Here is a 12,459-nt window from a genome sequence, read left to right as displayed (position 1 = left end):
ATTTCATCAAAAGTTTAAGATCCCATATTTGGTTTATTGGATTTAAGGAAAATGTCAAACATGCAAACTGAAAAGTGAGTCCTCACCCTCAAACCAGCCAATTCAGATTTACATTCTATCAGATAAAATCCAACTTTTTCAATTACAATAGAGGTATAAATATACATCCTGAGAAAAAATATTTAAAATCAGGGAGAAATTTATAGATTATACCTTATAAGACAAATAGCTGAATGCAGTAAAAAATTAACACAGAACTAAGAATTCTGGGGAGTATGAGGAAGAGATAGGAAGCATACAGAATTATTTTGATAATTATATCAATAAACATTTCTCTCAATTTTGGCTAAATGTAATTAAATACAAAACAACTATAAAATTAGAAATATTTGTTTCAAATGTAGTATTCATCAAGATAAAAATTTCCCCTTGTTAATGAAAGCAAATGGTATTCACTCAAAACATTAGCGCAGCAGCCAGCATATAATTTTTTAGGAAGTGGAAAATATTAAAATATCTTATGGTGAAATAGAATGGGAATCGGCTGGAGTTTCAGTTAATAATTCATATTATGATATGCTAACATAGATTTAACCACAATATTGAATCACATACACAAAATTTGAAAGAAATCATGTACAAGTTTCTCCTTCAGTTTTATCCAGTTTATCACGAAAACTGCCTAACTCCCAGAAAAGATTTCTATTACATTTAAAAGAATCAGTCCCTAACTGTAGTAGATGCTGTGGCACACCACGAAATCCACCTCGTCATGGCTGAAATGCCTGTTCTCCCAGGTACCAAGAGTTTCAGCCACAAAGAACCTGTGGCTAAGGTCTCCCGGCAGGCCTCAACACTCTGCTAAAGAGAGCAACCATGCCGCAGGTCAGGCATTTCCTAAGCAGCTCATCTGCCCTAATTCTGAGTAAGTCTGCAGCTCCAGAGCTCCTATGGGATAGATGAACATCTTTGAGGGGCTGCACTACAGCCCAGCTCCTCCCCATGCCCACTCCTGCAGGTCTTGTTTCTACTAACTCTCTGAAAACTTCCTGCACCCAAACCTAGATTTGTTCCGAAGTCGGCTTCCCAGATAACCTCACCTGCAGCACTAACCTATGTCATGTCAGAGTTTATATGTGCACTTGCTTCTACCTCCTAATGCACCCTATAAATACATATTCAGAATCATGAAAAATACATCTACATACATGACAAAAGGTCATTTCCAGCATTTAATATTCCTCACTGATAACCCCTTCGATTCATTCTTGGAAACTCCCTCACAAGGGTTTTATACTACATTCTTTAACAACAGTCAGCCGTGTTAGAAGTGAAATTGAAAATTGGGAGTGGGGATTTAGCCTAAATGTTAATATATCTGCATCCCCCTTCAGGGTGCATGTGTTTGATCCCCAGCTCCTGACTCCAACTTCCTCCCAATGCAGACCCTGGGAAGCAAGAGTAATGTCAAATAATTGGGTTCTTCCCATCCATGTGGGAAACATGGACTGTGCTCCCTACTCCTGGCTCCGGGCCAGGTCCTGTTCCATCCGTTGCAGGCCTCGGGGGAGTGGACCCGCAGATAGGAACTCTCTCTCTCAAAGCTTTAAAAATTAAACTTTCTATTACTACCATCACACTACCATATATAGGAATGCAAAGCAATTCAACACCAGTTAAAATCTTCAATTCCAGCTACAGTTCACCATTTGCAGAAGTAGGGTGAAGGCATAAAAAGAAAGGAACGCTTCTGATTTGCAGTGCTTTGCTTAATCATTAAGGGAAGCTTTCCCTGCATGTGATGCCCTAGAGGTTTCCCTGCCCCAGGGTAATATACCAGATGAGAAGGTCATGGTGAAAACAGGTGCATTCTCAGGACGATAATTTTTAGGCAAAAAAGATGACGACCCAGATGAAACTGACTCCTGTAAATCTATGAGTTTGAACACCTCTTGCTAAGTCTTCATGTATATTTAAGGGGTAAGTCTCCCCATTTCCATGTGATGGCCTAAATAATTCACCAATAACATTAATACTTAATAATTAAGACATTTGCCAGCACTACCTCGTGCTCTACCAGACTCATATAAACCCAACTGATATTTCCACTTGAGTTTTTCTAAGGGGTGGGTTTTGTGAACACACAGCAAGCTAGAAAAAAGCATAGCAGCTCACTGAGCATCTCTCATCATAACTATACTAAGATAATAATATATAAAATCAGAAAAATGACCATTAATTTCATTATACATAATGAAAATTCCCTATGTAAGAAATAAACCAAAAGATATGTACTGCTAAAATCCAATTCGTCTAGGAGCCTACCATATAACTGTTTTTGTAAACAGAGTCTGTTAATAGAATTAGAAATAATTTTAAGAATTTAATGAAGAAGAATGATCATGATTACCGAAGGTCAAAATCTAATTTGATAGAATTGGTTTTATCTATTCATCTTTTTAAAAGATTTTTGAAAGTCAGAGTTACAGAGAGAAGGGAGAGACAGAGGCAGAGAGAGATATTCCATCTGCTAGTTCACTCCCCAAACGTCCTCAACAGCAAGGGCTAGGCCAGACCAAAGCCAGGACTTCATCCAGGTCTCCCACAAGGGTTCAGTGGCCCAAACATTTGGGCCATCTTCTGCTGCTTTTCCCAAGCCAGGGAAAAAGCAGAGAGCTGGACTGTAACTGGAGCAGCTGGGTCATGAACTGGTGCTCATATGTGATGCTGGCTTCACAGGGGGGCAGGGGAGGGATAGGGGGCTTTAACTATTTCTTTATTAAAAAAAAAGATTTATTTATATATTTGAAAGGCAGAGTTACAAAGAGGCAGAGGCAGAGAAAGAGAGGTCTTCCATCTGCTGGTTTACTCCCCAGATGGCCAGAACAGTTGGAGCTGTGCTGATCCAAAGCCAGGAGCCAGGAGGTTCTTCCAGGTCTCCCACGTGGGTGCAGAGGCCCAAAGACTTGGGCCATCTTCTACTGCTCTCCCAAGCCATAACAGAAAGCTGGACTGGAAGTGGAACACCCGGGACTCGAACCTGCACTCATATGGAATGCCAGCACTGTAGGCAGCGACTTTACCAGCTAAGCCTGTGGTGCCCGGGCCCCTATTTCTTTAATCATCCATTTACTCATTCATTCTTTCAATGAAAGAACCCAAGATCAATAGATCCAAGATAGTCCATTTGAAGAAAGGAAAACACAACAAATGATTAGAGCAAACAGATAAATGAGATTATTCCAATTATGTTAAGTATAGGCAAGGAAATAAACCCAGGAATGTACTAGGAGGGAGGGTTTTAGATAGGCTGGTCCAAAAAGGCCGCCTCAAAATCAGCATACAAGAGTTATCTGTACCCCATTGTTCATTTCAGTTCAAATACAATAGCTATGGAATCAACACAGATGTCCATCAATGGAAGACTGGATAAAGAAATTATGATATATATACACTATGAAATACTACACTGCAGTAAAAAAATGAAATCCTGTTATTTACATCAACATGGATGCAACTGGAAACCATTATACTTAGTGAAATAAGCCATTCACAAAAAGACAAATACCATAAGGTCTCTGATTTGTGGTAACTAATAGAGTACTTAAAATGTAATCTATAGGAGTGAAACTGACACTTTGAGATGCAATGATTTTGAATAGTCCTTGCCTTGGCTGTTGGGGAACAATGTTTCTCTTATTTGTTTGTGTGCTTTTGTTTTTTTTTTTTCTTCATGCTAATTGGTGAACTCTTTACTTAGTGTAGACTTAATCTTCTGAGTATAAAAATTAACTGAAAATTGATCTCTCTAAAAAATAGGAATGGGAAAGGAAGAGGGAGGAGGAAGAAAGGCAGGAGTATGGGTGGGAGGGAGATGGGGGAGGGGAAGCATCATGTTCCCAAATCTGTATATATTAAATGTATGAAGTTGTATTCCTTAAACAAAAGAGTGCCATATGTTGAGATCTAAAGTATAAAATGGAGCCAGAGAAAGAAGTTTCTAGCACAAAAACATTTACGCCTAAAATTCTGAGATAAAAAAAAAAATAATAATAGTGTTTGCCAAGTTCAGAAATAGATAGGATTATGGCTAGAATATAATAAACAAAGGGTAGAATGCAGATGAGGTTTAAGAAGCAGCCAGGAGCCAAGCATGTGGAGTACTGTAGGCCAAAGTACGATGTTCAGATTTTATTCTAAGTTGTCAAAATATTCTTCAACCAAGGAGTTAACATGATGTGTTTTACATTCCCTAAAGTTCCCTAAAACAACTGTGTGGATAATGGATGGAAGATGTTCTCCTTGGTGTTGTGCTTGAGCAACCAAATGGATGATTTGAGGGTGGAGCAAGAGGAATTTAGAGAATGACATAAAGGCTATGATCACCCCACACCCTTCAAGCCAAGAAAAGCCAAGTGCACACTGGAACTACTCCAGCTTCAAAAGTTTGCATCTCTGTGCATGTTCTTACTTCTTAAATACTTGCCTTTGTACTTTACCTTCAGCATTCAACCTGGCTCCTCCTGCAAGTGATGCCTTCTCTGATTTTTTTCTAATACTTCAAACTTGATGTTGATGCACAAGTTCTCATTCAATCAGACCCTCCTTTCCCCCATAATCTCCCTGACGGTGGCCCCAGTACCCTTTGGGTCATGCACTCCTAAGTGCTTATCATCAAAAGAGGCTTGGTAACCATGTGGGAAGTCTGAATAGAGGCCCTGCTCCCCTCCTCACACACGCCAGTCCTGGATTTATCACACAAGACTTTTGGTGCTTCAAGAGCTATCAGAATCACCTGCAGAAGAAAATTGCAGAACTCAGTCCAAGAAGTATTGGTAACGGACTAACATCACATCTAACAAGACCACATTGGAAACTGGGTTTGTTCATTTCCAATCCAGTATCTTTCAATCACATCCTATTGATGCATATCTTTTCATAAAAGCAACATTAAAAATGGTGCACAGGATGTTGAAAGTGCATTATTCTTTGGAGTTTCCATGGGCTAAAACACTTTAGTATAACTACCTAGCCACCACATGTAGCATTACATCTATGAAAAAGTGTAAGATCATTTTTAATGATCTCGTGGAATATAAGAATTCGCAAAGTGGTTAAGAAGATTAAACCTCCTATTTGTGTATTTTCCCTCTATGGCCTTGAAAAAATACTAAATAGACCAAAAGAAAGAGCAAGAAGTCAGTTCTCCCATTTGTCCTATAAATAAGTCCCATTCTCCTTCTACTCCTTTGTATTGGCAAAGGCTTGTGGCTACTTTCTAGCATCTCGCTTGAGTTGTTCTCTATCTAAAATGCCAAAAAGATGACTCTCAAGTCTGCCTATCCCCACTCAAGTACATGTAACTATATACTTGTACAATAGAATTTATTACTATTCCAGCTATATTGACATCTTCCAAAGTAACATCTGTGACTGAAGAAATCTTTTTTATATTAATTAAGACCCAGTTTATATTGAAGCATGATGACTCCAATTTTCCATCTCTTAATAGAACATAAAGTATGCCCCTAGGGAAAAGCAAACTAAAAGCTGAGCTTTCAAAGAAGTGAAAAATAAAACTCATATTATAGATAAAGGTTTGACTGCAAATGTATCTTGGGAAGTAACCAAAAATTAGAGGTGACCTTCACACGGGAAATAAAACCTTGATAAAGAACTGCTAGGGGATTTAAATTTTAGAGTACAGGTGGGTGTGTTCTGCTGCAAATGAAGGTTTGCATGAGGTGATGAGTACCCTGAGCTATCTCCTATCCTCTGGGCTAAGGGCCCTCACTAAGATGTAAGCTGAGAACACTGGCCAAGGAAGCTGATTATCTTGAAGGGCTGGCATCATGCAAAGTGGGTGGACTGAGGCAAAGGAAACGGACACTATGAACTGGTTAGGCTAAGTCAGACAAACCAATCATTGGATCATCATACATTTGTGCTAAGAATTAATTTTTGTGCCCTCTTAGTTTCCATTTGAGATTTTCTTTCTTCTCCTAGGGCACTATCTGTCCATTGTGTCTTTCCCTGTCCTCCATATGCTACATGAATGGCCTTCTCACAAAATCTATCCCCACAGCCTCGCTTAGTGAGCAAGGGTTCAGGTCCCTCTGTCCTTTCACCATAAATGACTGAATAAGTGCTGGGCACACCAGGCTAATGTCTCCCTCCAGAAAGAGACTCTAACTAGTTATCCAAACAAGAAAACATGCAGGGCCACAGATGTTGACATGAAATTAGGGCAAGCAGAACCGCCAAACAACATCAGAAAGCGAAGTTGCTTAGCAGGCAGAAGTAGTGACTTGTCGCTCCCCGTCTTCATGGAGGAACGACACAGGACCCTGCGCTGTTCTTTCGTCTGCTCGGCCCTCCCCGGGTTTGCTGCTGGTTCTTCCCGGGTTGGCTACTGTCCCTTCCACCTCCGTGGAAGGGCAATTCCCCCTGGCCACATTCCCCACTTCCGCAGGGGAGCGGCACACCGCCGGCGGGCTCTCTCGGGGGCTGCACAGGTGTTCCTTCAGATAGATGTTCCCCTTAGATGTTCCTGGTGCATGCCGTCTCTCTCCTCCTTTATAATCCTCCTCTGCCAATCCCAACTCGGCTGCCCACACGCCGAGTACGCTGCTCTCCTCCAATCAGGAGCAAGTCCCACAGTTTATTGGCTGAACTGGAGGCAGCTGTGCAGAAGCTGTTTTCTTCTCTCCCAGCGCCATATTGTGGGAGAGCAGATGCATAGAATAAGTCTTAATTCCAGTAACTTAGTCTAGTCCGAGCTGCTCCCCACAGTGACTATGTGTTGTGCATGTAGGTAGAACAAGCGGAAAGAACAGAGAAAGGAGCTGCTTAGATTTTTGCTGATTTTCTAGTTCCCAATTCCAGTCTCTCATGAGAGCAGTGAACTTTTGGCCTTCAGGTACTAAAACACAACCTTTGAGGTAAGTTCATATGAGGCTCTGTTTCTGCCAAACAATCAATACCAATTCATGTCACCTCCTCTCAACTAAATACAGGTGTTCACAATTTTGCAAGGTCAGAAAGTCTAAGGCTTAAAATGGTAAAGCACCAGAGTGGCATTGACTTTACATATACACTTGAAAGAGAAAAATATGTCCCATGCCTGTGTCCTTCCCAGGAGATTATTCTTCAATGGAATTCGCAAGAGGTCCAAGTACCCTCAGGACGGTAGTTTCGTGACCACACTTTGAGAAGCGCTGCTTAGCCTGCCTGCTTCAACCCTACCACAAAGATCTGTATTCTTTCAAATGCTTCTCTCGGAAAAACTGATATTCATCAAGTGCCAGCATGCAAAAGTAGCAAATGACAGTTGGAAAGATAGATTTATTTGAGTCCCTAATAGGAACAAGTACTGTTTCTATTATTCTTTCTGCATATATTTTTGTGTTTCGTTTCCCATTAAATAGAACAGTGTAAAATAGCTTGGAGGGCCAAAATACAATTTATGATGTTGTTTCCAGCCGAAAATGAATTTAAACTTCCACAAAGCTAATTTGCAGTCTTTTGAAACATAACCAGTTTGTAATTTGAAGACTTTATGTGCCATTCCAATGGAGAAAATTTGATTATGGATGGTTTTAGATGATACCAAGGAATTATTGTTATTTTTGTTAGGGCATAATGACATTTGGGTTATTTAAGAAAAACACATTTTTTTCAGAGATACAAATAAAACTAGGTAGGGATGCAATGACAGACCATACAAGATTTAATTCAAACTACTTCAAGAAAGAAAATAATTTTTTATAAAATGAACACATGAAGTAAATGAGGTGAAAGCTCAATCATTTGACTCTGGAGACATGAGAATATGGGGAAAGAATTTCTTTATTTCTACTTCTGAGAATATTAGGGAAAGGAGCATATGCGATGTCAGTTAATGTAACAGCCACACAGGATTCCTACAGGATCACATATGATGTACAGCTTGAGCACAGACAAAATGAGATAACTACTGACATCCCAGAAGAAAGACGTAAGAGGCCTTTAATTTGGGGGACAGAGATCTACTTATCCTCTGCAAATTCCTAACATAGTTGAGGGGGAAAATATCATAGACAGAGCCTATGGAAAACTAATTTCTTAATTATTTAGAAGATATATTTTATTTTTCATAGTAATAAATCATACTTGACAATATAACCTATTACTTCATCATTTTTATGCCAATTGTAGGGAGATGGAAAGGAAAGAAGAGGAAAAAACACGAAGAGATAGTGATATTTCAGGAAGGGGAAAAAACAGAGACCCTGAGTCCTTAGATGAACACTTACAAGGGCCTTTGAAACCCCTGCTCTTATTCTATTAGGGGCCAAGTTGAAACTAACAACACCAACACACATTCACTACTGGTACTACTCTATGCTCCTCGCTTCCTAAACAGGGACTGTTAAAGCCTTAAGAAATTCATCCCTTGGATCCTGGCTGTGCTGCCATCAGCCACAAGGTGTTGCTTACACTCATTTTAAACATTTGTTTGAAAAGATCACTATACTGGATAATCTAAAAGCCCTTCCCAACTCAAATACCCCATGGCATAGTTTTCCACTACTTTGTGTTTTAATCTTCAGAATCCTAAGAGACTTTATTCTGAATTAGTTATACTGCATGGTCCCAGGAGGCAATTGACACTGTGTCCAAGCATAAAAACTTCCTCCAGGTTGACAAGCATGAGACAAAAACTGATTCTGCTTCCAGGATTACAGCTCTGTTACTCTTTCCTTTTCATCAAATAATAGATGTTTAGGGCTTATTGTTAAGGGAAATTTCCTAGTAAATTTCTATCTGAAATTAACATATAAAGATAACATATAAATGCACAATTCAATTCATTTTTAATACAAGTGACTTTTGTGAACCAAGTATATATAGAGAAAGGTTACACTTTAAATCTGTTCTATTGGTAAACACAAAGACATATGGCTAGAGAATATTTCTGGCCAGCAATATAAAAAGAGGGAGAGGGGATAAGGAGTATGGATTCTCTCTCATTCTAGCTCTCATTTTAAACCAGTAATACTGAAAGCCTACAGTGCTGCATGCTTTGGGACATTTTATTTGTGAAAACAGATAAAGCATATCCTATTTGCTGCTTCAATATGCTTTACCTTTCATGCATTATATAGCCATTTCAAATTGTAAAAAAAAAAGAAAAAGAAAAAATATTCATGGTTTTTAAAGAGATTTTTGACTGTGGTTTTGAAGGGCCAGATGAAATTTAACATTGTAGTCTGGATTCTCTCAAAATTCCTGGTCATTTACTTATAAATAGCAAATATACTTCTTCACTTTTTCTATCAGCAGTAAAGAATTTACTGAAATGATCAGATGGTTAAACAAAACAAATGAAATAAAATATAAAGAAATAGACATCTTCTCCTGTCATGTTTCAACCACAAACAATATTCATAAAAACCTGTCATATCCAGTCACTTATGCCATCTCAGCTGAAGGTTAGAGATAATTGGGCCAGGCAGACCATCTTATAAAAGGAGAAATGTGTGTCACAAAGATAATGAGATTAGAGAAATTACTGACTGACAGAGTCATCTATTCTCAAAATCTCTCTGATTCCAAAGAGTTGAGGATATACAAAGAAATGAAAACTAGGGAATCTGTTCTAGATGCAAAGTCTAGGAGGAAGAGAAAGGAAATTTCAAAGAAAGTAAACAGAAACTTTCCTCTTCTGCAAAATTAGGATAGCCTTCCCTTCATACAGACCCCAACCCTTGGGCCAAGGAAGAGATCCACAAGAATGGCCATTTTAAGGTGGGCACAACCCCCTGGAACTGGTCCTCACAAGCTAGGCCAAGACCCTCTGTTCAGGAGGCAGCACAACTCTCTATGTGGGTACAGTACTCTCTGAGAAACTCCCTATAGACACAGGACATATGGCCAGCGCAGAAAATGACTGAAGTCAATAGCAGCATCTCACCATTTTCCCAGTTTCCAATGCGCTAAACATGATCTGAAGAAATACCCTCATTCTCCAGGTCTTCCTCTAGTCTGAGGACCACATACACTTAGGCACATCCTTCTCTTTTTTTCTTCCAGTGTTGATGTATATTTATCAACACACGTTCTCACTCTTCTGTCCAGTTAACACATCTCTTAGTCACAGGCATTCTGGTAGTGTCCACTCACAGAATTAAGGTGAGAGTCAGCTGACACCTCTCTCCCTCTACATCTCTTACCCTATTCATCTCCCATTCCCTATCTTAACCCCAAAGAAAACCCCACTTCAGGAAACACTCCTTGAATGGCATTTTTGCTCAATTGGGTGCCATAGTGCCTAGAATGTTGTGAATAACATAGCAGACACTCTATAATTAATGAAATTATCTACTGAATTTCCCTAGATGACTATATGTCATTATCAGATATCTCCTTTTCCCACTACGGCATGCAATCAAATCTATTAACCTTCCTTCCAACTTACAACCTCACCCAAAAGGAAAATCTCAAGTGGCTTATGACAGTAGGGCTGTTTTTTACTTGGGGTTTGACTTTAAACCTCATCCTGATAGCAAATCTTTCAAGAGAATCTCTTCTTCGTCTATCTTCCCAACCAAATGTATAGGCGCATCCCTTACAGGTTGGCCTCCCCTATCAAAGATGCCAACTCAGAATATTCCCATGCACTTGAAGAGTAACTCCCTCCAATCCTTATGCAAAACACATGCACCACTTAGATTTCACCTCCCAAAAAAAGTATATATACCAGACTTCCCTACAAGCACAAATCCTCCAGTTTCTATTACTGTGAATTAGGAAGAAATCATCTACTTCCTAGGTTATTTCTTCCATTTGTAAAAATATAAACACACATTGTTGAAGCCATCAAAGGTAACAGAGATGTGGAAAAGGGAAAGAGAACAGTAGGTGGGGAAAATGACGAACTGTCTTCTCCTCATTAGACCCCTCTTCACGGGTACCTGGTTGCCTACATCTGTCACTTCTACTCCAATAAAAACAAGGAGAATTTTTGTAGCAAAATTTCTCTTTATTTTGCTAGTTCAAAACTGGGAGAAAGTGTATGATGAGATGAATTATGCTAGAAAACCTTATTTTTATTGTTCATGAATGCATCATCATGATTTATCTCTTTTTGGTTGCTTGGTTCTTAAAATCTTAATTGCTGAAGTAAGTCCAAAACATCAGAAAAACAAAGTCCACCTTCTGACCATTACTTACAGGTCATCTGCCTTCTGTGCACAAGCCTCCAGACTGAGGCATTCACTGAAATGAAGAAGACATATGCAGTCCTAAACTCCAATTGCCTGTGCTACAGATTCACAGTAACACTTGCCTGAGCAAATGAGATTGACTTTGAAAATACAAATGATTACACAGGCTAAGAGAAATGAGCCAAGCCTTTTCTTACCCCATCACCACTTCCCCACTCCCTTCCAAGCCTTGACTTAAAATTGATACTCTATCGTCACTTAATGCTCTCCCTATTCACCTATTCAGCAAATGATAAAAACTCCCAGACGCTGCACTTTGCATATACTCACGTTCTCTTTTAACCCATCCCAAGAGGTAAGCTTTAACATTCCTGTTATACAGCTGGGAAAACTGAGGCCCTAAAATTAAAAGCAACACCAGAGGACTGTGCCAGTCAGTGAAATGATTAAGATTAGCCCAGGCTAATCCTTTGTTAGTACTGTAACTTACTGGAATTCATCAAAGACCTTATGGATTTAGAACACCTAAAATCGTTAAAAAGTTTAGCAATGCATACCTGTTTTTTCCTTGAATTTGCTTTGGGAAAGAGGCCTGCTGACAACACAGATGTAAATGGAGAACAGCAGAGCTCAGGAAAGGGGTTTGGAATAGATGGCGTTTCCAGAACATCAAGATCTTTCTTTTTTCTCCTACAGCAAGAGAACATAGGATGTAATTTACATAGAACGGAATGTAAAAGACAAACGCTGTCAGCATTAAAAAGTGCATGAAGGCCAACACACAGCACTCAGCGATGACGCTAATATTACATAAAGTAAACAGAAAAGGTCCGTGCTGCCCTTTCTGTGGGTAAAAATAAAATATGTTAACTGACAAAAATAAATCTCTTATAGTATTCCTATCTTTTTTAGGGAAATGTGCGGGACTTCGAATAAGTCACCAAGCATGGAAACTCCATGTTCAGCACTCCTGTAATTTTCCTGAGGCAGAAATGTGGATTGTGTAATTATTAATGCAAAGAAAATCCTGAGGAGGTAGACACTGCTGCGAATCCGTGCAATGGACAAAGTCCCTAAGTTACACCGAGTGAATTCATCCCTATGATATTTTACTAATCACTTCTGGAAGTTATGATCTATTAATTATAGCTTTGGTTCATCTCACTTCAAATTCCATTCACAATGTTGCCCACACACAGTCTGTTGATTTTTCAAGTGCTCAGAGACACTCAACAGCGAGGCAGTGTTTTTG

At 39.3% G+C, this 12,459-nt stretch overlaps 1 protein-coding gene across 6 annotated transcripts in view; it reads right to left on the bottom strand.

Moving 5' to 3' along the window:
- GRB14 (growth factor receptor bound protein 14) overlaps positions 1 to 12,459 on the bottom strand; it is a 128,291-nt gene that overhangs the window by 114,730 nt on the left and 1,102 nt on the right. For all 6 annotated transcript variants that reach the window (XR_016231531.1, XR_016231530.1, XM_008258679.5 and 3 more), the window contains exon 2: positions 11,765 to 11,897. Coding sequence is in view for 4 of the 6 variants with exons in the window: in XM_008258679.5 (XP_008256901.1) it covers positions 11,765 to 11,897 (133 nt within the window). In the remaining 2 variants the exon portion in view is untranslated. The remainder of the gene's footprint in view (positions 1 to 11,764; positions 11,898 to 12,459) is intronic.

Source organism: Oryctolagus cuniculus, chromosome 3 (assembly GCF_051225735.1).
Source record: "Oryctolagus cuniculus isolate XC-2025 breed Fujian yellow rabbit chromosome 3, ASM5122573v1, whole genome shotgun sequence".
In the NCBI taxonomy this organism is placed as follows: Eukaryota; Metazoa; Chordata; class Mammalia; order Lagomorpha; family Leporidae; genus Oryctolagus; species Oryctolagus cuniculus.
Note: the sequence above shows the minus strand (reverse complement) of the source record. Positions and strands in the feature narration are given on the sequence as shown.